The sequence below is a fragment of the Typopeltis vanoorti genome, chromosome 13 (genome assembly GCF_054136105.1).
Source record: "Typopeltis vanoorti isolate ZY-2024b chromosome 13, IOZ_Tvanoo_1.0, whole genome shotgun sequence".
In the NCBI taxonomy this organism is placed as follows: domain Eukaryota; kingdom Metazoa; phylum Arthropoda; class Arachnida; order Uropygi; family Thelyphonidae; genus Typopeltis; species Typopeltis vanoorti.
The window spans coordinates 78,336,395-78,363,215 of NC_143561.1; the positions used below are offsets into that span (position 1 = coordinate 78,336,395).

Genomic DNA, 26,821 nt, shown 5'->3' on the forward strand with positions numbered 1-26,821 from the left:
ACTCTAAGTAGTTTTAAAAAAAAAAGATAATTTAATTTAGAAACTCACTTTTGTTTATAGATTACGAAAAAGAATTTGACAAAGTAAAAAGATATATACTGTTTGATATATTACAAAAAGTATTTTATCTTGGGTATAATAAATGTTAAAGATACCAAGCTATTTTAAACCTGGTTTTACTCCATTTCCCAAGTAAGCAAACAGACAAATAAGTCAAGTTTGTGCCTGCAGGTAGTGCAAGACCAAGGCAACTCATGGTAAAAGTAGAATAAGCTCTGATCACTAATCTTAATATTTACCCATAATGCAAAGCACATCTCCTGGAGGAGATGTATGGTGCTTTGTATTGAAGGCAAGGGGCCACTACCCAGACCAGTTTCGACCTTTATTGAGGTCTCATCAGTGGGAGCCAGGCTAGAAATATCAAGATTTTAGTAATACAGAGCTTATAAGTATTTTACCAGAACAAGTTACCATAAGGTATTTTTAACCTTATTAAATAAAAATCTCAGGAGGAGATATAAATGTAGAAAGTATTTTACCTTGGGTATAATAAATGTTAAAGATACCAAGCTATTTTTAAACCTAATTTTACTCCATTTCCCAAGTAAGCAAACAGACAAATAAGTCAAGTTTGCGTCTGCAAACTTGACTTATTTGTCTGTTTGCACTACATTTATATCTCCTCCTGAGATTTTTATTTAATAAGGTTAAAACACCTTATGGTAACTGGTTCTGGTAAAATACTTATAAGCTCTGTATTACTAAAATCTTGATTTTTCTAGCCTGGCTCCCACTGATGAGACCTCAATAAAGGCGAAACCGGTCTGGATAGTGGCCCCTTGCCATTAATACATAGCATCATACATCTCCTCCAGGAGATGTGCTTTGCATTAAGGGTGAATATTAAGAATAGTGATCAGAGCTTACCTTACCACGAGTTGCCTTAGACTTGCACTACGTGCAGGGTCAGCTAGACTTGCAACACTTGCAGGTGCAAACTTGACTTATTTGTCTGTTTGCTTACTTGGGAAATGGAGTAAAATCAGGTTTAAAATAGCTTGGTATCTTTAACATTTATATTACAAAGAATATATATACCTAATATTTTACTACATGCAATATGTATCAAAACATTTCGAGACTAGCTCTGTTTAAGAAATTACTTTATTTATCTACGTTTATACACTATCACCTTCAAAATAGTCCCCTTGCATAGCAATACGGCACTCCCAGCATTCCTGCCACTTCTGGAATGTGTCCTGGAAGGCTTGTTTTCAAAGCGTGTCAAGCACCTTCTGAGATTTGTGCTGGATCTCTGCAATGGTGTCAAAATGGCAACCTTTGAGCTGGATCTTCATCTTTGGGAAGAAAGCAAAGTCCGCAGGAGCCAAATCTGGTGAGTAGGGTGGGTGCGGAAGTGAGATTGTGTTGTTTCCAGGGAGAAACACACGTGTGAGGAGAGCTTGGTGACAGGGTGCATTGTCGTCGTGGAGCATCCAGTTTTTCACTGAATGTCCTCCCTCAGATGCCTTAAAACCTGGTAGTAGAACTTGCTTTTGATGGTCTGGCCTCTGGAGACGAATTCTCAATGCACAATGCCGCAAATGTCAAAAAAGACTATGAGCACGCACTTGGTCGAGCTGTGGACCTGCCTTGCCTGTTTCAGTCGTGGAGATGATGGGCTCTTCCACTGTGAAGACTGTTGCTTCATCTCAGGGTCTTACCCGTACACCCAAGTTTCGTCACCAGTAATGATTCTTGACATGAAGGATGGGTCATCCACAGCATGCTGACGGAGTTCTTGGCTGACTTCACCGCGGTGTTCTTTCTGCTCCTGGGGACGAACTTCGCAACAACACGACACATGTTCAAATCACATGTGAGGATTGCCTGGACTGTTCCATATGACACACCGACAATAACAGCAGTGTTGTGGAGTATTCTCAGATGATCCTCATGCACAAGTTACCGAATGGTTTCAACATTTTCAGGGGTTGAGCTCGTTGAAGGTCTTCCTGATCTCTCGTCGCCTTCTAGTCATGTTCTTCTGCTCTTAAAGCATGCATGCCACTCAAAACACCTCGCATGGCTCATTGCAGGATCACCGTAAACTTGCCGAATCATGTCAAATGTCTCTGGGGCAGATTGGGTCAGTTTCATGCAGAATTTCATGTTCGCTCTTTGTTCTAACTTGCTGTCCATGATTAAATCTCAGACGTGGTAATGCACGTGGTCAGAATAGCACCAGTTGCACAGCTCCCGATGTCTTTTGGCACACTGACTTATGAAGGTCGGTGCTCTCTGTGACTGTGCATGCAGCCATCTGTTGGCATGTTACAAAACTAGTCTCGAAACTTTTTGATACCACCTTGTATATACAAACATAATGAAATAAAAATAAATGGAAAAATGTCTGAAAAAATCTATGAAGCAAGACAGGAATGCCCACTGCCTCCAACACTTTTCAATATTTACATTAATGAAATATTAATACGTGGAACACCTTAAACAATCCAGGTATAGAAATTTTCCACATAACAAAATAAATACTGTATTATGTGCAGATGATCAGGAAGACAATTTACAAAGAGCAATATATAATTTAAACGTTATAGTAGAACAGTTTGGGATGAAATTTTCCATAGATAAAACTAAAACAATGGCATTTTGTGGACAAACTCCAATTAGAAGTAAAATAGTTATTAATAACAAAAGAGATAAATACTTTCAATTATCTTGGACGTGAAACATCATATGAAGGAGAAAAGACATACAATTTTACAGAAAAAGCCTCAAAATTTTTACAGATTATAGCCCTGATAAATAGAACACTCAATCCAAATATAGTACAAAACAGAAACGCGCTTGAAAATATACAATACTTTAACCGTGCCCACATTATTATATGGCAGTGAAATTTGGGCAATAAACAAAGAATAAAAGCAAGTGAAATGAGATTTATGAGAAAAACTGCAAAATACACATTATTAGACCAAAAAAGAAATGAAATGAATACATTTTAAAAGAACTAAAAAGAAAATCAAGAGAAACAAAACTAACAATCATAAACAAAAATGGATAGAACATGTAAACCAAATGGCCAACACCCGATATCCTAAACAAATACTAAAATATAAACCAAATGGAAAGAGAAGGCAAGGTAGACCTCACAAAAAAGATACTGGATGGTTAATGAGAACGGAACAGACAAATATGGTCTATATCCATAATTAGGTTATGATGATGTAAGCACTCAAATCAATTACATTATGGCAGAACACCTCTCCCTCACGATCTTTAAAAGGCTGCAAGGTAATATGGGAGAGCTCACCACAGAATGCTGGTAGCAGAGTGTCTGATGTCTGGCTTGTAGAGAAAAAAAAAAAAATCTTTAAAATCTGATAACCTAAACCTGGCCAACAGGATGGACAAAATCAGTATGGAGATTTTGCAGATTACCTGCATCAGGGACTTAGAGGCTCAGCGAATACAATATGGGTTGATTTCCAATGAGACTGCCCTAAACAGGCTGTACAAACCGTTTAGGCATATCCAAGGGTAACAAGGAAACCAAATGGTGGAAGGAAGAAATAAAGTATAAGCTTCGTAATAAGAAATTCCTTTCAAACAATGGCAGTAAACTAAAACCAAAGAAAAACCGCTTTACATATCAGGCAGCAACAAAGGATGCAAGAACCATAACACAAGGAAGTGCAGATGATTTTTATGCATGACTCAAAATGACCAGAAACAATAAGGAAATCTTCAAGGTTGCAAAAAAAAAGACATCAAAACTTAAACGAACAGATAATGTTACTGACAAAAAACAAGGACTTAAGACAGAGATGGAAGGAGTATTACCATCACCTGCTAAATGAAACCTACCCTAGCAAAGTTCTGCCCAACCTACCTACAACAGAATGTCCTGCACTGGAGATTACAAAATCACAAGTAAAGAGAACAAGTGACAAAATGGCAAACAACAAAGCCACAGGACCTGACAATAATCCCAGCTGAATTGTGGAAAAGGTCGAGTGTGGTAGGTTTAAACTTCCTGAAAATCTTTTCAACAGGATCCTCACAAATGCCAGATGAATGGAGGAAAAGCTATCTGATACTACTCTATAAAAAATAAAGATGTGAGACTGCGAGAATTACAGCCATAAAACTCGTCTCTCGCATATTCAAAATATGCAAAGTGAGTGCTTTATCCGAGGTTTCAGGAGCTAACAAATGTCACTGAAAATCAGTGCACATTCATCTCAGGAAAATCCTCAATTGATGCCATACACTCAAACAGAAATTTATTAAGATAGAAATCTGAGAAAGGCACAAAGATAACAAAAAGACTATGCACTTAATATTCATTGACCTTGAAGAGGCCTTTGATCAGGGTCCACAGAAATTAATAGGGCAATGTCTGGTACCAGTGTGAGTAGTAAAGGGAAAGAAATAAAACAGCAGTACAACCTGCCATTATATATGCCGTGGAATGTTGGCTCTTAAGAATAACAAGAACAGAAGTTACACATCACTGAGACGAAGATGGGCCAGAGGAGTTACAATGCTGGATAAAGCGAGTAACGAACACATCCATGGAAGTTTAAAAGATAGATCAATTGCTGATAAAATAACTGTGAGCTGGCTTAAATGGTATGAACACATCATGAGATGCCCTATAGATCACATGATGTACAAAGTAACAGAACCAAGGGGACGTGGTAGACCCCACTTAATATGGATGTCCCTTACAAAAAAAAAAGTCCTCCAAACTGACCAGTTGGAGACATCAACAACCCAAGACAAATATCCTGGCAATTACAGACTAGGAGAGCCGATCAAAGTGAAATCACATAATGCCAAGGACAAACAAGAAGAAAATGGTGGACACAAGAAATTAAAGTAACAGTCCTGGAAAAGAAGAAAGCATACCAAAGGTACCAGCAAATATTAAATGCCCTAAAAGAATACGGATCAAAATGTAAGAGCGCTAGGCTATATGTAAATGTAAAAGTAGTTAAACCAAACTCATGAGAAGCCTGGTAAGAGTACAGAAGATATCAGGAAGGTTGCAAAATGTCCTGGAGGCTCAATAAAAAGCTTAGAATACTATAAATGGAATCAAAGATGATAAAGGTGAAATGATAACTGAAGATAAGCATATTTTAGATCTGGACTAATTACTTTGAAAGAAAGTTAAAAGGAAACAAGCAATGACCAAATATTGATAGAACAACACTATAATTCAGAGGGCCTGTCAGAAGATTAAATTCCAAATGATTAGAATAGAGCTCTCATAGTTCCATGTATAAAAACAGAAGGAAATCTGAATATGAGAATTACAAAGGAAATAAGTTCCTTGGAAAACTGTGCTGGAAGACTGTTCCAGAGGGCATTAGTGGAAGAAGTGGAGAAATTTGTTATGTGAGTTTGGAGTTGAACTGTGAGTGAGTGTTGGTTAGCTGCTGCATGCATTTCAACAGATTTGTAACAGAGTGGAGAAATTATTGATGCCAATTGTGATGAACATCAGCCATAGAAGTATGGCTGATGTTCATCACAATTGGCATCAATTGTGATGCCAATTGTGATGTTCTTCCAGAGATGGTGTTTTTCCAGAGATGGGTCATGTAGTTTAGTAGATCCCCTGTTGATCAATAGTGACGAATCCATACTGTCAGTCATTTATTAGATGAGAGTCTTCAAGAATCTTCAGAAAGAATTGAGTTTTTTATATATATATATATTATTATATCACGCCTCCAGGGAGTCCAAAGACTCATCGAGAGAGGGCATTAACTCTACAACTCTTCGTCTCACTACTCTACCAACCTTCATCATCTAGCACCAACGCCATCTCCGCTGACTACCACCACTAGTGCTTTCACAGACAATCACAAACATCCATGCCCACAGCAGGATTCAAACCCGCAGCCTTTTGCCTGGAGAGCGGATACGCTAACCACTCGGCCAACCAAGCTGGCAAATCTTATATATATAAAACTTGGAACTTTTTCGAGCCACTTCAGGCTTCCAATAAGAAGGGTGGTGGTTTCACATTCATCTCCCACCTAAAGACAATCACAAACATCCATGCCCACCATGGAATTCAAATCTGCAGTCTGTTGGTTGGAGAGTGTGTATGCTAACCACTCAGTCAATCAGGCCGGCAGTTGAGGTGAGAGAAACTGGACGATAGTTTGAAGCTTAAGATTTGTTACCCTTTTTAGGAACAGACTGTATGTGGGCTAGTTCCCAGACTGCAGGATAGATACCAGTGGAATAAGAAAGTCATTAATGCAATGCTAAGATTTCACTACTTTCTGCTGGAAAGAATCTGACAATCTTAATCCTGAAACGAGAGAAAGCAGTTCCCTCAGAACTGCTCTCCTGCTTAGGAAATATTGCTAAACGAGTGATACTGACAAGACTGAAAAAAAAAAAAAAAAAAAAAAAAAAATCACAAAGGGAAAAAAACCTCATACCCAATAAGCAGTTGGCTTCCATAAGAATCACTCCACTATACAACAAATCATGAGAGTTGTGGAACACAGTGTGAGATACAACTGAAAACAGCATACCGGTGCTGTCTTTCATGTCATGTCACCGTCATGAAAGACAGCACCAGTATGCTGTTTTTCATGACGTTGCAAAGGGATTCGACAAGGTCTGGCATACATTATAGAGTATTTGAGATACTTTATAAACTAATCGACATCAACCTCCCATTACGCTTGACCAGCCTTATCGTTTCCTATCTTGAGGATCGGAAGCTTGGTGTGAAACTACAGGTAATCAGATCATCCAAATGCAAGATTACAGCAGAATTTTGCCAGGGCTCCCTATACATGGATGATGACGCATTACTGGCCCAATCCCTAAGGCTGAGATTGGCAAACTTAAAAGCTGCAGACTGCTATCTCAGAATTAGAGCAGTGGTGTAGCAGATGATGCAGACAAGAGTGTTGCTGTCCTCTTCACAAAGAAATATGCACATCCCAAAGGCAAGATAATCATGTTTGACATCCCCGTCCCCTGAAAACCAGTCGGCAAAAACTTAGGAATACAACTAGACAAAGAACTTCGCTTTGCATCCTTACACCTGCTAAAAAGCAAGCAAAGCAATAGGACAATTTACCCATTACTGAACTGACACAGTCAGCTTCTTCTTTCACTACACGTTATTCCCGCTTCCTATGCAAGGTCCGTATGTTACTTAGATGCGACTTCTTGTTAGTATCACTCCCAACCGACCTATTTTTGGCTGTAGTAGCGTATGTTCGCGGGACCGGTTTGCCTGCTTGCGGGATAAAAAACGCCAGATAAACTGGCAGAAAAAACTTTACTGCCCGCACCCAAGACCAGCTAACTTGGCTATGGCTAAGGAAGATCCTCAAATTCCTCACGTCTTCGACAGGAATCGAACCTGGAACACTCCTTCCCCAGTCATATGGTTACAAAGTGCAAAGCCACTAGGCTAACCACACGGACCGAACTGACACAGTCAGCTATGCATAGAAATCAAGCTGCTCCTATACAAAACAATGATCAGACTTATACTGACATATAGATCACCAAGCTGGGGGACACACGACAGACTCATAGAATGGTGTTCAATGCTCCATGGTTCACGAGGAAGGTACAGCTTCACCGAGAAGCCGACATCTCAAATATTGCAACCTTCCTATGTGAAACAGCTGCAAACTTTTTTTTATGAATGCAGCCATCCACTAACCCATTAAGCTGCCAGGCAGTGGACTATGATGAACACTTCTTCAAGACACAAATGTCCCAAATGTTACACTGTGCAGGTAAGTATGAAATAAACTGCTAATCAGCCCACAGTGGATGAGCCAAGTGCTCTCTAAATGAAGCTAATTTGCATTTTTTTTCTGTCAAAAACCAATAAAGGGAAAAATAACCAAAGGTCACGTCCATTTAGCCAGAAGCATGGTATATGATATGAAAACATCTTGGTAACTAGTGATTCAATGAGACTGATTCATTCCATCTTTAATGACTTTTGGTTTGAGGCTTCTCTGGAGGTAAGTACTAGCTAGTTAGATTTATTTTATTTCTCTCCTCTTAACTTATAATTTATGATTGCCTAAAACCTAAAGTTTGAGCAGGCATTTGCACAATTCAGAAGTTTTTATGAATTCTTGCAAAAGAAATGGCCCAATCAACTGCAAGTTGAGCTTGAGAACCCAACAACCACTCCAATGGTCTAGGAAACAAAATGTGCAAACTACAAGAATTTACATGCTTATAGTGCTGAGGTAATCCTTGTAAATGAAATGCACCTTTGACCAGCTGTCAACCCAAAGTTCAGGATACTGCAATGACAGACCCAATGGAGAGGAGCACAAGCATATTTGCCAAGGTCAATATAGGAGACAAACAAACAGTTACTGGATGCAGACAACTGAAATTTTAAACAAAACAAACAGTGCTATAGTAGCAGAGACCCGAACACTAGGCATGCAGCCTGGAACAGAAGAACTACAAATCAAAACGGTAGACCCCTTAATGATTTTGCTGCCACCAGGATCACTGATTATAGGATCTCCAGAACCCATGTACTACAACGTGACAGGACTTCCTGATATCCTTGACACAGTTTGTAGTATTACTATCATGTATAAATACAATGGATGACCACAGCACTGACCACAATGAAGTTTTATACCAACTGGGCTCAAAACAAAATATCCCAGATCAGGTCCCAACTGTAAACTGAACAAAACTAACAATCACTCTACACGAATCTGTTGGCTTAGTTCCAACCGCTGACTCAAAGGAAAAAAATAGATGACTCAATTTCATACTTGGAAAAGCAGATAACAGCTGCCACCATGGATATGACATGCACAAACTCTAACTGACTTCTGGATGAGATTAAAAATCTAATCTGTGAAAAGAACACAGAGCCAGGTGCCAATACCACAGAATGCTGACCCCAGAATATCAAGCATGCAATAGGACTACAAATGAAATTCAATATGTGCTTTGAAATCAAAATCAACAGTGAAAGACAAAACTTCAGTCCATAAACACAGGCGACCTGAAACTCTGGAAAATGGCCAAAGCTCTATGCACAGATTATGAACCCCTCCCACCAATCCAAGATGAATGTGGTCTGGTTAATAGTGATGTAGACCAAGTTGAAACCTTTGCCGACAGCCTAGAGAAGTAATGTAGTCCAAACTATACCCATGTGAATCTAGACTTCATCAGTAAAGTACAGACCTGGGTACATTGTACATTAAAATGCACACTATACTTACCAACTGACATAGGAAGTTGAATAGGAAAGCATGAAAAATCAGATGAGATTTCTAACAAAATCATCAAATGCCTGTCACATAAAGCTAATGCACATTGTTGCTACTATTAATACAATATTAAGATATCACTACTTCCCTGCATAATGAAAAGTAACAGATGTATCTTTTCATTGTGCAGGGAAGCATTTCCACATACCTTTCCAATCAGCCTGCATTCCTACCTAGGAAAAACAGCCGAGAGGGTAATACTAATAAGACTGCAGAAAGTCACTAAAGAATTAAATCTCATCCCCAATGAGCAATTTAGATTCTGGGAGAATTGCTCCACAGAACAAGTTCTCAGAGTCCTGGAAAACATGAGTATAGGATTCTAATGGAAGCAGCAAACAGGAGTGGTCTTCCTGGACATTGCCAAAGCATTTAACAAAATATGGAACAATGGGCTTCTTTTCAAATTCCTTCAAACCAAATTCTCACTAGGACTGCCCAAACTTACCAAATTGCAAACTTCGAGTGAAGCTACAGGGATTTACATCATCTGAACACGTCACAGCAGGTGTCCCCCCCCCCCCCCAAGGCTCCCTGATATCACCTCTGCTCTTTGTTATTTATGTGGCTGACATCCCACACACAGTTATCACCACAATGGCCTAATACTAGTCTTTCCTACAAGCTAGATTAGCAGCTGAAAAAATGCAAAACTCAGTCTCAGAACTAGAACAATTGTTTGAAAAATGGTGAATTGAAGTTAATGCAAACAAGAGCACTGCAGTGTTATTCACAAGAAGACAAGTGTCCCCCAGAGCATGAAGTTCTCATGTTTAGCATTCCCATTCCATGGCCACCAGTAGCCAAATACTTATGGGTACAACTAGATAAAAGGCTTTGCTTCACAACTGACTGATATCAATCATATCTGTTCAAAAGCAACATTACTGAATTGTCATAGACAGCTAAGCACATAACTTAGACTGCTGCTATATAAGATGCTGTTCAGGCAAGTCCTGATATGTGGCTCACCTGCATGGAGTTGCACAGCAGATTCAAATGTTAGTAAACTACAGATAATTTAAAATAAATACTTATGAATAGCATTCAATGCAAGATAGTTTATAAATAACATATAGCTTCACAGAGAAGCCAATATCTCTGAGATCAAAACTTTCCTACATGAAAAGCTTGAAAAATTCTTTTCAAATGCTGCCATCCACCCTAACGCATTAATTCTGACAAGCAGCAGACATGACCCTGCAAAACACAAACAAATTACCCATACCATAATGGACTTGGGCTCAATAATATCCCAAGTCCATTATGGTCTACTACCTAACAGTAGACTAAAACAAATATCTCAGGACAAATTGATCCAAAAACATACCAAACAAGTTTAAAAAAACAAGAAAAACTCACTAGTAATCAATAGCCCACAATGGGTGAGCCAAGTGCTCAATAATATTCCTTAATCCAAAAATTTTGTCAAAAATCCAACTTTATCGACAAAGGGATAAAGGACCACAGGTCCAATCAATCTAACTTGCCAGAACAGTTTAACCTGTTAACTTCTGAGGAAATTACAATGTATACTGAATATTAATTATAATAACTTTAATTAATACTTCCAATATTTTAGCAAAGTCAAATTGCCATCATCAGGGGAAGACAATACAATATGATATGTGCAGTCAAGACACCACCCATTTTTAGCCCACTAAAGGGCACTATTTAGGATTTAAGGTAGAACTATTTAAGATTTAAATAATAGTTTAATAGATTTAGCCATTAGGAAAAAGAAAACCAGGACGTCCTCTTAAACGATTCAACGATAACTTCTAAAGCTGGAACAAGCCATGTTAGGCCTAAATCCTTGATATGCATGATGATGATGATGACTATTTAAGATTTGTGGTTGCCTTGCTTCAGCCTCATTTACCCAGTGTTAGTGTCTGCCATCCACCCTAACGCATTAATTCTGACAAGCAGCAGACATGACCCTGCAAAACATAAACAAATTACCCATACCATACTGGATTTGGGCTCAATGATATACAAAGTCCATTATGGTCTACCAGCTATCCCTGATGATGGCAATTTGGCTGCTGAAATATCACAAATATTCAAGTTATCATAATTAATATTCATCATACATTGTAATTTTCTCAAAAAGCACAGTTATGAATATTCAACATGAATTTAGCCTCCAGAGCAGAGTGAATTTTGTCCTCAAAACCAGCATTGCAGCTGGAACAATAGGCTCTATTTAGAACTCCTTGAACCGAACAACCCCCCCCACCCCAACTAGACTATACATACACCATATCCCTATCTTACGTTAAAACAGATAAACCAATGCACTCCTAAAACAACACAAAATTAGAAGTCTATAAACTTTGGACAATAGCTACTTCCTGAGACAAATCAAGGACTGCCAGGATCTTCTCACCTTCCCAGGTGTCTACAGTATCCCCTATCCATGTGCGATCCAGTATTTTGGGCAGACCATCTTGGTAAAAAAAGAAAAGAACATAAAAAGTATATTTGGTATGGACCTAAAAGCAGACTAGCACATGCCTTGGTAGAAGACCACTGCAAAAATTTTGGCAAACCACCCCATCCTCCTGTCAGAGGTAATCACATCACAGAAGACTGCTGCAGAAGGTGCCACTGTTTCACTCCATACATATGACTGTCCTTGAGGTCATTTCATTCCCAATCTTTGTTGAATGTCTTTAACCACCACACTGTTCCTTGATGTGTATATATACATCCATCATTACATGAATGCGAAGTATCCATTGAAGTCAATATAACCTTTCGATATTATAGAAATAATATGGACAAGAAGCATATATTTTTGATATATTTTATCTGTGTGGCCATTTGAGTGGTTAAAGTGCCTTTTACAATGCTAGCTGAAGATGGAGAAACATTGGCATGTAAATATTTAATTTAGTTAGTCAATTATTTGTTTTCATTCTAGTTATATGTAGTTTTAATTCCGAACATTTCAACATGATACAATAGTTATGGAAATAAATCTGATATACAGATTAATGATACAGAGAAATAAATCTGATCTTCAAAGAAAAGACACTTTGCTTATGCCTATTAATCAGAATTTGGCATCAATATATATATTTATATAATATGTATAATATAAAGAACACTTACCGTAACAAACACGGCAAATTCTTTTCCTTCCATGTTCATATCAGGGCCAGAGATTTTCTCAGTAGGAAGTTCGAGGGCATACTCCGGAACAATAATATCCTGTTAAAATAAATTCTATCAGCCTCTATGGGAGAGAATAACACCAACTTTATCTGAGTCACATCTTAATGCAAATGGATTCTACATCAGAGGTTTTTTTAAAAAATAAGACAAATTAAACTCAACATACATACCACCTTAGATATAGGTTAACACAGTTAGTGACAACATCATGAAAATCTCTCCTGAGAAACAGGAGAGATTTTCATGATGTTAATTTGTTCATTGGGTAGACCATTAGTTTTAAACATCTTGCTGTACAATTTACTTTGAAGGGATAATTATTATTTCTTGGTCTTTGTGGAGTTACTAGGGTCATCATGGGACTTATCATATTTGACATACAGTAATACCTACTATCTGTCATACCCATCTTGAATTCTCTCAATACTACTTCTTACTCCAGTGACCACAACATCCTTAAGTCAACATATACAATCACATCCTTATCTTAACTTGTCATAATATTTTTCGATATGGCAGCAGTCCTCTTGGTAATCTTCAGCGCTATTGCAACATATTGCCCAAACTTCAGCCATTCATTCACCATTACTATTCTCATATTCTTCCCCTTCCTTTCTTATACATCCACCAATATAACAGAATGCATTCCATTTCCACTGATAAAAGTGCAAAATTTTGCTCAGTTCTAACATTACCAAGTATTATTATTTATTATTATTATTATGGGATACTCCAAGGAGTCCTTAAACTCATCGAGTGAGGCCCTAAACATCATTTCAAGAACTATCCAACATTTGTGCAGTATTTATCATACTTTGCTTTGAACTCATTCACAGTCCTGGTACCCACAACAGACTCTGGCAACCTATTCCACTCATTTACTACTTTCCAAGCAAAAATCCTGGATCTAACACCCTTGCTAACTACACTGGTGTCCAAGATTTCCTTTATTGTGTTTTTTTCACAATTTCTTTTGTGTTATTTCCAATGATTTATTTTTTTTTCACAATTTCTTTTGTATTATTTCCAATGATTTTTTTTTTTTTCACAATTTTTTTTTTGTTCGATTTCTAGTTCTTCGTTCTGCTTCCTGAAATTTTCTTTTGTTACTTTTTCTTGCTATTTCTTTTATTTCTTATGATTTATTTTATTTTCCTACGATTTTTCATGATTTCTTTGATATAATTTCCAGTGATTTATTTTCAAAAATTTCTTTTGTTCTGTTTGCCGCGATTTCTTTTGCTTCTTCAGAAAGGAACTAATATTTTTACCCTAAATTCATCACAGTGAATTCAGCATTATAATGAACCATGTCTTTGATCCCTAGGGATTTGCTATAGTGAAGATCCGTTGTGTCTCCCTTCAAACCATAGACTATACTGCCAGTATATAAATTAAACAGCAGCAGTAGCAACCTATAACAAAATTCTGTCAGCTTCCGCCTGTCACCTCTATCCTTCAGACCACTGCTTTCCTTTCAAACTCACTGATATTTATCAGTCAACCATGTGCTCACTAATTCATCTGATTTTTCTGTCAAACATGTTCAAAATTCAGAAAAAGTATTGTATATGTATCTCCACTATACAATTAAGTTATCACTTTAGTGTAAAATTAATCTTCTGACACTGTCCTTGAACAAACCGAAGGCTGTGTGCACTCCACTACAATTAATCAACCTCTCTGACACTTTTGCCACTATTTATGAAAAATGAACTAGTTGATAGACTGACACCAATATTTTGGCTATCTCTTTGCACAGCTGTATTATCTTCCATTCCTCAAGAATGCTCCTGCTGCAAGTGTCTCTCATTGGACAACCAAGTGAAGGGCACTTTAGTTTCTTTGCATGTTTTGCATTGACGTGGCATATTTCCTTAATACATGTGACAATATTCTTTAGTTTTACAGCCTTATTGATTCCAGTTTTACTTAACACCTCAAATGGTTTGTATTCCAGTGTCTCTCCAGCATTGTAATGAGTACTATTTCCAATCCCCAACATAAATCGCACTGACAAAATATTCATCAATCATTTCAAGTAGAACATCTGCTCCTGTCACCCAAGGACCATGCTCTGCAAACTAGGTTCCTTCTTCCATATTCACACTTCATTTTACTGACTACATAACTAAAAAATTCCTTAGGATTGTTCTGGTCTATTCTCCTAGCTTCTTTTCATTTTTCCCTTATCCCCCCTTCCACAGATGCATTATACTTCTCATGGAACTGCTACCTACATTCCTGTTTATAATCTCCTCTACATCTTCTTCTTCAGTTTCTATGACCTCATTATTCATTCATTTCATGTCTACTCTGTTCTAACTCTAAAATGCAGCTAATAGCTACTTTCAAATGGTCAGCTATCACCCCATTCGAAAGCAGCAAGAACAAAACAATGCCTATACATTCTAGCCATCATATCATTCACAATACTTTGACTTCTCAGTGGCTTCCTAATATAACACCTAGATAACAGACTCATCAACTTCGCACACACACATCTCTCTCTCTCTCTCTCTTCCCCCCCCCCCCCCCCCCACACACACATACAAATACTCTCTACAACTCTCTTAAAACTTATTTATTCTGTTTCTTGGTGAAAAAGAACAAAAATGGTGGTGGTGAAATAGTTAGGATTAGTTTTGTCATAAAAAAAACAAAATCTTTAATGTCTATCCCACTATTCTGAATAAATATGAAAAATATTTTGTTTAGATGGATAGTTAAATGCAGAAAATGAAAGCATAAAACCAGAGCCTCACCTCCTGTGCTTCTTGAAAATTTTGAACATTCCAGATTCTATTCCCAACAACTTTTTTCTGTCTCATCTGAGCTTGCAATCTTGAGTCCAAACAGACCTACTGCTACAAACTTCTCTCCAAAGAGAGAAGCTGTCATGTTTATTCAAAAATAAACATAAGTCGTCTAACTTCCAGATTTATATGCCAAACAACTACCAATACCCCATCCATCATTAGCCTTAACAAAGCTTTAACCCCTATTTTTCTACTCTATAATTCATCCAAACTACTTTGATCCTTCTGAGGAAATCCCTATAGTTTCCATCCCTAACATTGATGCAGTTAAACGTGTGGACAGACTTATGTGTTTGTCGAACATATTGTTTATTATTTTAACGGTATAATAGAACACAGAAACTAAGTAAATAATTAATTTATTAACTTGATGCTGATATTTCGCTGGTATTATAACCAGCATCTTCAGAGCACAAAAACACTTTGTCACAATACGCGAGACTAAAACAACATGGTGTACATTAACAAAATTGTAGCAGCAACACAAAGACTAGAGTCCTGATTTTGGCGCCCTCTATCTGAAAGAAAAAAAAAAAAAAAAACGCTATCATATATTGCTAGAGTCCTAGAAAAGTGCTAGTTTTTCCTTAATATGACTGTCTCCCAGATCTTCGGCAAGTTAATACAGCCATATTTGTTGAGATTTGGGGTGTGTTTTAGGGCTTCTGTCGCCTCTAAGAACAATCTCTCTGATTTATATGGGTTTCTGTGTAGTACTTTTGTGTTTTTCCAGTTGATCCTGTGTGCAGGGGTATCCAGAGCATGGTCTGCTAGGCCCGACTTCCCATAATGATATTTCCGGACGTATCGTTTATGTTCGCTGATGCGGATATTCACAGTTCTTCCTGTTTGACCGTAGTAGGCTTGATTGCATGAGCAGGGTACTTGGTAGACTCCTGGATGTGATAAAGGAGGAATGCTGTCCTTGGGTGAGCGGATGAGGGTGGCTAATTTGCTACGTTGGGCTGTGGCCGAGTGGAGTTAATAAATTAATTATTTACTTAGTTTCTGTGTTCTATTATACCGTTAAAATAATAAACAATATGTTCGACGAACACATAAGTCTGTCCACACGTTTAAGGATTCTTCACGGAGACGATATCGTACGCAAGACACGACGATATGGTAAGTGGAAGTTGAAATTGGCGCGGCAACTAAACAGGTTAGCCTTCTTAAAGAGGTGCCGAGACACCAAATTAATACCGAACTGTTTTAAAATCAAAAACAAGTTCCACTCGGCCACAGCCCAACGCATCTATAAACGAGCGAGTGTAGCGCTTTTACGCGAACAAATTAACACCACTCGCCGGGAATTAGCACAAGCAAATACAACCATCAGCGCATTACGAGAATCACTACATAATATTCTAAATACGGAACTTTGGCAGATCTTAGAGAACATCACCGACGCAACGGCAAAAAAAAGAATTCGACAGAGTCAAAAACCGGCACCAAAAGAAGTTCGAAAATCTACAACAACGGAACACCATACAACGACCGCAATTACAACAAGATCTCGTCGTTGTGAATCTATCGTCACTCACCTTAAGCAAAGAAGCCACAACTGCTTTAAGTCGAGGGCACAACTTTGCCATAACTCCCAAGCAAGTTCCAAAAGCCGAAATAATGGCGTCCATCGAACGAGGAATTTACGACCTGCCTCCAACAATAGCTAACAACATACGTTTAGATGTGGCCAACATCCTAATCAAGTCCAAGCCTCCAAAAAGTAATATCCCACATAAGGAATTCATTGCTATAAAAGAGCTACACAACAACAGCCAGATTACCATAACAAAAGCAGACAAAGGAAATGCAACCGTGGTGATGGACACAACTGAATATGAAAACAAAATGCACACACTATTACAAGATCAGTCAACATACAAAATTATAGATTGCAATCCCACCAACACACAAAAGAATAAGGCACGAAAATTATTAAAAAAAGTCGCTTCCTGGCCCAAAGACACAGTTAACAAACTTAAACCCTTCCATGTTAGAACACCGAGAATCTATGGATCACCAAAAATTCACAAACCAGGCACACCCCTACGCCCAATTGTGGACAGTATAAATAGTCCCACATACAAACTGGCTAGACATTTAGCAAAGCTACTAGCCACTCTCACTAACAATTCTCCCTCCTTTATCAAAAATTCAGCACACCTAAAAAGCATCTTACAACACCTCACCCTAAAAAGCTCAGACTTAATAGTAAGCTTTGACATCACTTCACTATTCACAAATGTACCACTAATAGAAACCCTCAATCTACTGAAGTCACACTTCCCCCCTGATATATTTGAACTATTCAAATTCACAATACATGCAGGATATTTCACATGGAAAGGGAAAATATACAAACAAATTGATGGGACAGCCATGGGCTCCCCCCTTTCTCCCCCCCTAGCCAACTTTTACATAGAACACCTGGAAAAACAAGCAATCAATACAGCCACTCTCAAACCAACACTTTGGCTACGCTATGTTGATGATGTGCTTGCCATTTGGCCACATGGCCCTGAGACATTGAAAACATTCTCAGCACATTTAAATAGCCAACACCCAAAAATCCACTTCACTATGGAACCGGAAGCCAACAACTGTCTGCCCTTCCTGGATACACTCATCACACGTCTCCCAGATGGTTCCTTATCATTTTCAATTTTCAGAAAACCCACACATACAGGCAGATACTTACACAAACAATCACACCATCATCCTTCTCAACAATATGGCATATTAAAAACGCTAACCCATAGAGCGAGAGCAATCTGTTCAAATGACAAGGCTCTTACTGCTGAACTGACTCACTTACGCCACACCTTCTTGGCCAACGGCTACAATCCACAAAAAATAAACAAAATACTAAACACTCCTAAGAAACCCCTCCCACCATCCACCACAGAGAACTACAACAAAACAGTCACCATCCCTTACATTAAAGGCACATCCGAAAAGATCTCAAGAATTCTCATTAAACATAAACTACGCACTACATTCAGACCATGTAGCAAATTAGCCACCCTCATCCGCTCACCCAAGGACAGCATTCCTCCTTTATCACATCCAGGAGTCTACCAAGTACCCTGCTCATGCAATCAAGCCTACTACGGTCAAACAGGAAGAACTGTGAATATCCGCATCAGCGAACATAAACGATACGTCCGGAAATATCATTATGGGAAGTCGGGCCTAGCAGACCATGCTCTGGATACCCCTGCACACAGGATCAACTGGAAAAACACAAAAGTACTACACAGAAACCCATATAAATCAGAGAGATTGTTCTTAGAGGCGACAGAAGCCCTAAAACACACCCCAAATCTCAACAAATATGGCTGTATTAACTTGCCGAAGATCTGGGAGACAGTCATATTAAGGAAAAACTAGCACTTTTCTAGGACTCTAGCAATATATGATAGCGTTTTTTTTTTTTTTCTTTCAGATAGAGGGCGCCAAAATCAGGACTCTAGTCTTTGTGTTGCTGCTACAATTTTGTTAATGTACACCATGTTGTTTTAGTCTCGCGTATTGTGACAAAGTGTTTTTGTGCTCTGAAGATGCTGGTTATAATACCAGCGAAATATCAGCATCAAGTTAATAAATTAATTATTTACTTAGTTTCTGTGTTCTATTATACCGTTAAAATAATAAACAAATTGATGCAGTTATGCTTTTTAAAAGAACAAAATTCAAAAACAGACACAAAATCAAGCAGCACTAAATGTACTGAACTATCATAATATTCAGCACATGCTTTGAGGATACAGCAGAAAGCAGAAATGATAACAAATTACTAAATTCATTTAAAATAAGTGTAAATGTATACATATTTTTTTTCCTATCTTCTGATAGAAACACTTTACTAATAAAACAATACTCCGAATATAAAAAATCTGGTAATAGAAGTTGATGGATATTTTACAACAAACAGCTGACTAAATGGTAATTTTCAAGTAAATAAGTAATGCAATTCTGATTTAGCACTCTTAAAATATATTTAAACTTACTTACAGATTTTCGAAAAGATGCTCGTATATGCCAAGGTTCAATAGTCCATGGTATCTCTGCATTCATAACCACAACCAAAACAAATGTAGACAGCTTTTTTACAGTCTAAGAAGAAAAAATAAATGCAAAACAAAATTTCTAATTAAAAACTAAACAAAATATGGCTATCCAGTAACTACAACAAACATGCCCAAAAGAAATGCAATAATATTCTAATGCCTCCCAGGCATTTTACTATATAGCTTGTTCATACTTAAACATTATACAATTTTATATAATTAAATACTATAATTAATTAATCAATTAAAGCAAGACATCATTGTGCAGGGGGTTTGATGTGGGAGATTGTGAAATGTAGTGTGTGTACTATGTATTCATTGCCAAGAGAAAATGGATTGTGGTATGAGCAGCAGTGGAGGGAGTGTGACGTAGATGTTTTACAAGACAGAAATGCGAGTGTTGTTGGAAGTGAGAGAATGAAGTAACAGAAGTTAGTACTGAAAGTATTAGAGTGAATGGAGTTCTGGTTTTAATTGACAGTGAAAGAAATGGGAAAGAGAATATAAATGAGGTGATTGAAAGTAATAATAAGATATTATATGTGAAAGTTGCAGTGGCAGATGTTCAGGACAACACAGAAGACCTGAATAAAAGGTTGCAGAAACAGCAAAAGATAAGTCGAACTGAGAAAAAAAAGCAAGAGGTCTGAAGCCAAAAAAGAAATTTGTAAGAATAAATAAATGAGAGAAAGAACATAAGCAGATAATTTTTCTATGGCTACAAAATCTTGTTTCCCCTGGTGTGAAAATTAATAATATTAGTAATGATGTGAGAATGCAGAAAGGGAAGGTGAAAGAATTTATTGTTTTGGCTGGAACCTTATGCAATACTTCTCACCTGAGAGGTGAGAACTACTGCATGAGGAAAAAGTTATTGGAAGAAGCAAAATAAGAAGAGCAAGAGAATGAAGTTTGTAAGTCTGCTATGCTATGATAGAGGCAAACTGTGAAGGAAAGCGATGATAGCTAATGAATCAGCACTCAGGTTGTGCAGAAAGAATGTTATAGAGTTTGTGGACCTATGGCCTGCGTTTGGACATAAAGGGCTGTACAGTCTAATGGACTGCACTTAAATGGATTCAGAGTTAGATGCCTACAGAGAGAGAGAGAGAGAGAGAGAGAGAGAGAGAGAGAGAGAGAGAGAGATTTATTCATTGAGAGTGTGGAAATGCAAAGTCAGAAAAATTAAAGAAATTAGGGTGGAAGCAGATGTGCGTGTTTGTGTATGAGAGAGAGAATGCACTCATAAGGCAAATGAGTGTGAGAATGATCAACAAGTATAGAATCTAGTCTCTCAAGCAAAAATATTGAATAGGGTAGTCAATTCAGGAAGTAAAGGTGGTGGAAGGACCCTAAAAAGATGCTGCAATTTCTGTATACTAATGCTAGAAGTATCAGGAACAAGAGGAGGAGATTTTGGCATTGGTCAGTAAAACCTTGTCAAACATTACAGGCATTAGTGAGACTTGGCTAACAGCAGATGCAGTTACAGGGATTGAATGTGATGGATTTAGTATTTTCAGGGAGGACAGAGCAGACAGGACGGGGGGGGTGGAGTACTGCTGATGATAGCAGGTGAACTGCAGCTAACAGGAGGAGGAGGAGGAGGAGTCAGTTGGGCATATTGTATTTCTTTTGAATCAATGTGATGTAAGATTGAGGCCAATAGGACAAAATATAAAACTGGTTGTTACTAGAGGCCAGAGATGATGTGAAAGACATGCAACAGCAGATTAGTACATTGAGTGCAAATCAAGCAATGATTTGCACTCAATGTACTAATTTTTTTATCATGGGAGACTTTAACTTTGGATACATAAATTGGAAGGAAGAAAGATCACATGGCAGGTAGTAAATGGAATTTATATACTCAGGATATAAGGATGTTGAATCTAGTTATAAGATCAGAACACCAATCCATAACTAATATGATTATAATGTGGAACTACAAGGCAGGTGATTATAATACACTTAGGAGGCAGCTTGAAGAAGTACCATGACAAAGATCTGCAAGGGAGGGAAGTTCACAGTGCATGGGGAATAGTTGATGGGTATCTGGAGGAAGCAATATTATATTACTGAGTTCTCTGGAACAATGATCAGGAGAGTAAATCAGGTAGAAGTTAGCTTTTTCTTTTTTTTTAAATATTTATTCCATACACGAAAGGCGAAGAGCCCTATAGCAAATGGATGCCGTATGAGGGCAGGGTTAGGTATAGACTAATCTGTTGAAGATTATAGTCCTTTGGAAATGCTTCATGAAGGAGACTGTTCCACAGAATTGAGACAAAAGAAAAGGAATGAAAAATGACTGGGAGTAGCAAGCGCAGTGAGTATGCAGTTCGACTGTAAAAGGATGTTGAGCAGGGTACATTAAGATCATAAGAAAAAAAATAAGTGTGTATGTTGTATGAGATAATCAAAAATACACTTTGATTAGCTCATTTATTCATTTATTTACATTTTAAAAGTACATATGCACAGAATTATACAAATGTAAGAAACTTATTCAGACACAACTAGTTTCATCATCATAAAAGCATAAGACTATCAGGTGTAATAGAAGGAATTAGGAGATAAGCAGACAAAAGATTAGTGTCATTTATCCATTTATCAACAGGACTGCCCTTTTCAGAACAGCATCAAGAATTTTTGGGGAGGTTTTAGGTGCACCACCCAATACATGAGAGCAGCATTCCAGCGTTGGTCAGATTTGGGATTTATACAGATTTATTCAGCAGAGAAGTACCACCTTGAGTGGAAAAGAATGCCACATTTTTTGTAAACTATTGATGCTATAGAAGAGATATGACTGTGCCAAGAAAGGTTTGAAGTAAGAGACCTTAGATCAACTGCCAAGACCAAATCTCTCTTCTCAGTCTGAGAAGAGAGATTTGGTCTTGACAGTTGATCTAAGGTCTTTTTCACAGGAAAACAAGCAAAATTGTGTTTTGGAAGCATTGAAGTTGACTAAGTTTTTCACACCAATCAAGAATACTGTGGAGATTGGTGTTCAGGGCACTTGTTATACATGATCTTGAAGCTTTAGATGTTTGAGCACTGCAAGGCTTATCATATGAATAGGAAGAGTGAAGTGTGCTATCGTCACCAAAACTATGAATAGGATTTATAATTGTTTATATAAATCAGAAAGAGGATGAGTGAAATGACAGAGACTTGAGCGACACTGTCATTGACAAGAAAGTCTGAGGAGAGAACAACATCCACCATTACATGAAGGGATCGATCTGAGAGAAAATTGGCAATTCATTTACACATGAACGAAGGCAGTCCAAATCATGGTATCTTGTTGAGAAGTCCTCGATGCCAGACCCTATCAAAAGCCTTGGAGGTGTCAACAGCTATTGCACATATTTCCCTAAACCTTTCCATGGAATGTATTCAAATGTGAGTGATGTTGGCCAGGAGATCTCCTGTGGCAAAATCCATACTGGTGGTCATTAATTAGATAGCAGTTCAAGGTGAAGAAGCTGACTGTTGATAACCTTCTCCATTACTTTAGGCAAAACTGATGTGAGTGCAATAGGTAGCTGGATGATAATCATGTATCACCTTTTTTGAGAACTAATTGTATATGAGCTTTCTTTCATGCTGAAAGGTGGATGCTGCTGAGCACAGTTTAGTGAATAGATGATAAAGAATAGGTGTTAGTTCAGGAGCACATCTCTTGAGCATAGTGGGTGGAATTCCATCAGAACCAGCTACCTTTATAGCATCCATGTTGTTCAAGATTCTCCTGATATCTATCTGGCAGAAGGTCAATAGGAGGAATGAGATGAAATGTTCTAGGAAAGGAAGTGATTTGCTATGGTCATCTATGCAAGAGTTGGAAGAGAAAAACAAAGCCAAAACATCAGCCTTGTCTTTAGGTGATGTTACAATGCTACCATCAGAATGAGATAGAGGAGGAGGAAACACAGAGAAAAGTTGTGCCTGATGCCTTTGGTGAGAAGATGACTTTGCCATTTTAATGATGGTTTTACAAGTGTTGCAGGCAACTGTGTAGGCTATGAATGAAGCTGGTGTTTTGGTCTAAAATCACTTGTGAAAGGTTGTTTGCTTTTCTTGGACAATCCTGACACACTTTTTGGAAAACCATGGAATTTGGAAAACACTTACTCATAGATAATCAAAAATACACTTTGATTACCTCATTTATTCACATTTCAAAAATACATATGTACAGAATTATACAAATGTAACAAACTTATTCAAACACAACTAGTTTCATCATAAAAGCATAAGACTATCAGATGTAATAGAAGGAATTAGGAAATAAGCAGACAAAAGATTAGTATGGCAACATCAGTATGGAATTATGCAGGATTCGATAATTTAAATAACATATGAATGTGTGTTTATTCTTGTGCATGTTGGCATACTTTCATTTATGTGCCTGGCTGGCCTTGGCTAGGAAGCATTTAGATAAACTGATGGTAGGAGCATCGATGTTTCACTACCAGCAATAGTTGCCCACCCTGGCTCAGCAAGAACTGATCAAAGGTTGCAAAACTCTGAAAACCACAGAGAGGATGCCAGCTAGAACCCTTCTCCAAGAACTAACAGAGGTCTAATGCAAATATAGTTGCAAATAACCCCATGTGAAATTCTTCCACTGGCACATCTCATTAATGCATAAACAAGTAACCTCATTTCCTAAGACAATGGAAATGTCACTTTTGCTACATTGCTCATGTCTCAAGAGTTGCAGTCACTATACAAATGTATTTTAACACCTTGTTGTTCAAAGAATTAACAGAAAAGGGAATTCATATCATTCAAGAATGTGTCAGCAGAGCTAATCTAAGGTAGTATGGCCACTTAAATAGAATGAGTGAAGAAAGGTTAGCAAAACAGGTGTTTGATACAAAGATGATAGGAAAGAAACCCAGAGGAAGATCAAGGTCTAGGTGGATTGATTCGGTCAGAAGTGCCTTAGAAGCACAAAATATTAGATACGACAATATTGGAGTGGTCACAAGTAATAGACTGATTTGGAAAAAAATTGATGATAGTAGATTAATAATAACAAACTTAATCACGTAGTGCTAGTAACCTGAACACCCCTTGTGGTGGGGTACATAACTGGAAATTGATGATGATGGGAATTCATGCTTGCATATAGCACATCAACATTTCACCCATCGTGCTCATTCCATTCCCATAATAGTAACAATTTCAAATGTCCTACCTGAAATCAACCACCAAATGATCTGGAGATTATCAAAATATGGCACTGTGATCAGTAAAATATGCAAACTGTGTGGCTCTACAATGATGCCAGATTGCTTTAGTGTATGCTAAAGCAATCTGGCAACTATTTGGTTGATAATTATTGCTCCACCTTGGATAAACAAAGTGGTTGTACTCTGACCCATTTACTTGATATTTGTCTAAAACTTTGTATTAGTGTGTCCCAGTTTCTGTTGGCACAGGAATGTGTTTCCAAGGTAAAGTCTAAGATATCTGTTCTTCTCATGAGACAGTGGCTAGGAATACAAAAGTCGATTTCGCCTTTCCAGTTTCTGTACTACAGTCTGCAAATTTTGTATGAATTTAGTCTAGCTCTTTTAGCTGCCTAATACAGTTGAAATGCTGTTTATAAGAGAAGTCTTAGACTGTAGCATTACTGTTGCTACAGTAATGCTACAGTGCCTGAGTACAGTGTACAGGCTGCTTTCACTGTGGGCCATAGGTCTAAGCTTTTCCATCTTTGAAGAGCATCTCTGTAAAAGGTGGTCAAATATACTATCACATGTGCTTTGTTGTTACTTTAGTTGATGTAATGTTGCCCTTCTTCTTAGATTTAGCTGAAAGCTGTACTTCTGTGCAAATATCTTAAGTTTGGTCTTGAAGAGCAACTGCCACGATTTGTTGTGATGTGGCATGTCACTTAAGAGCATGTTGATGTAATTCCTTCACTTCATTAAGTAATTTGTATCCTGTAGCAGGCTATTGTTCAAATATCCAGTAGCTCCATTTCTGTGTCTGCACTGTGCTGTCCAAGAATGGAGATGTTGATGCTGAGGAGAATCGTATCGTAGTGTATCCACTCCCTTTATCCAACACTCAACTGTAACATTATTATAAAATATAAACAAATTGCTAAAACATGACTTCCCTTTAGTAAACCCATACTGTTCTTTACAGAGTATTGCTTGCTGTCAACCCATCTCTGTATGCAAGTTCTTAACTTCTGTAAAATCTCCACCACCACTCCAGAGGACTGATAAGTTGATAGCTGGATCATACACCAGTTTTTGTACCACCATTGTGCAATGGAACTAAACTATGATAGTTTTCCAATGTTCATTCACTGGAAGAACCACAGTTCATCTGATGCATATATAAGATGCACTAGTTGAAGATGCTTATTTGGTGCCTGAAATGACTTTGGTCTCCAGGGCAGGGTTTCCAGACTATGTAAAAAATAAATTAAAATGCAATAAAATATACAACTACAGATAAAAACAGAAAAAATCCTTAGCCTACCCACAGTACAAAATGTACTATAAGTTTGTAATAACCTTTTGTGGATGGGAACAACAAAAAAGAATACTATAAACCATGCACATGAAGGCTATATATACCTCCCTTAATAAAATTGTACTTTCTTCTAAGTTACATCATCAAAAAGGACTTATCCTTTCATTCACCTGACACATTTCTTATGTTTAATTAATTTATTTAATTAATTTGTATTTAATATCTATTTCTTTAAAAAATTAAATAGTTTGTTGTTTAAGCTAATCAAATGTACATTCTCAAGTTTAATAATAATACTAATAAATATACACTGGTTTCCATAAATTAAGGAACAAAGAGAAAAAGTAAAGAACATAGAGTATGATGCACTTTTTATGCAATTTGGTGAAAAGCAGTATTAATTTTTTTTTTTTAAATGGTTCTCACTCATGAAAAGTTATTAGTAAACCTATAGTACATTTGCACTATGGGTGGGCTTGATATGAGATATTATTATTATTATTATTATTCAGGCCTCTATGGAGTCAAAATACTCATTGCTTTTGACTCATTGCATTGGGAGGTCTTTTCTAAGAAACACAAGTCTATCAAGACTCACTGAGGGAGGTCCCCTCGTAGGGAACACAGTCTATCATACCACTCCTTAAATGCATTGACCGTTCTTGCTCTCACCACTCTATCAGGCAATGCATTCCATGGTTCAACCACCCTCCATGCAAAGAAACCACTTCTCACCCTCTTTCTCACAGTTTCCTTTCATAACTTCCAGGGATGGCCCCTAGTCATGACTCCTTCCCACTGTTCAACCAAGCGAAAGAACTCCCCAGTGTCAACCCTGTAGCCACCTCTCAACAGTTTAAAAGTCTCAATCATATCACCCCTCCTTCTTCTATCCACC

General features: G+C 37.6%; 1 protein-coding gene across 6 annotated transcripts in view; it reads right to left on the bottom strand.

Moving 5' to 3' along the window:
- mRpL9 (mitochondrial ribosomal protein L9) overlaps positions 1-26,821 on the bottom strand; it is a 172,915-nt gene that overhangs the window by 9,578 nt on the left and 136,516 nt on the right. For all 6 annotated transcript variants that reach the window (XM_090403245.1, XM_090403244.1, XM_090403246.1 and 3 more), the window contains exons 6-7: positions 19,361-19,462; positions 12,459-12,557 (exon numbers count right to left, since the gene is read on the bottom strand). In XM_090403245.1, the coding sequence (XP_090259371.1) occupies positions 12,459-12,557; positions 19,361-19,462 (201 nt within the window). The remainder of the gene's footprint in view (positions 1-12,458; positions 12,558-19,360; positions 19,463-26,821) is intronic.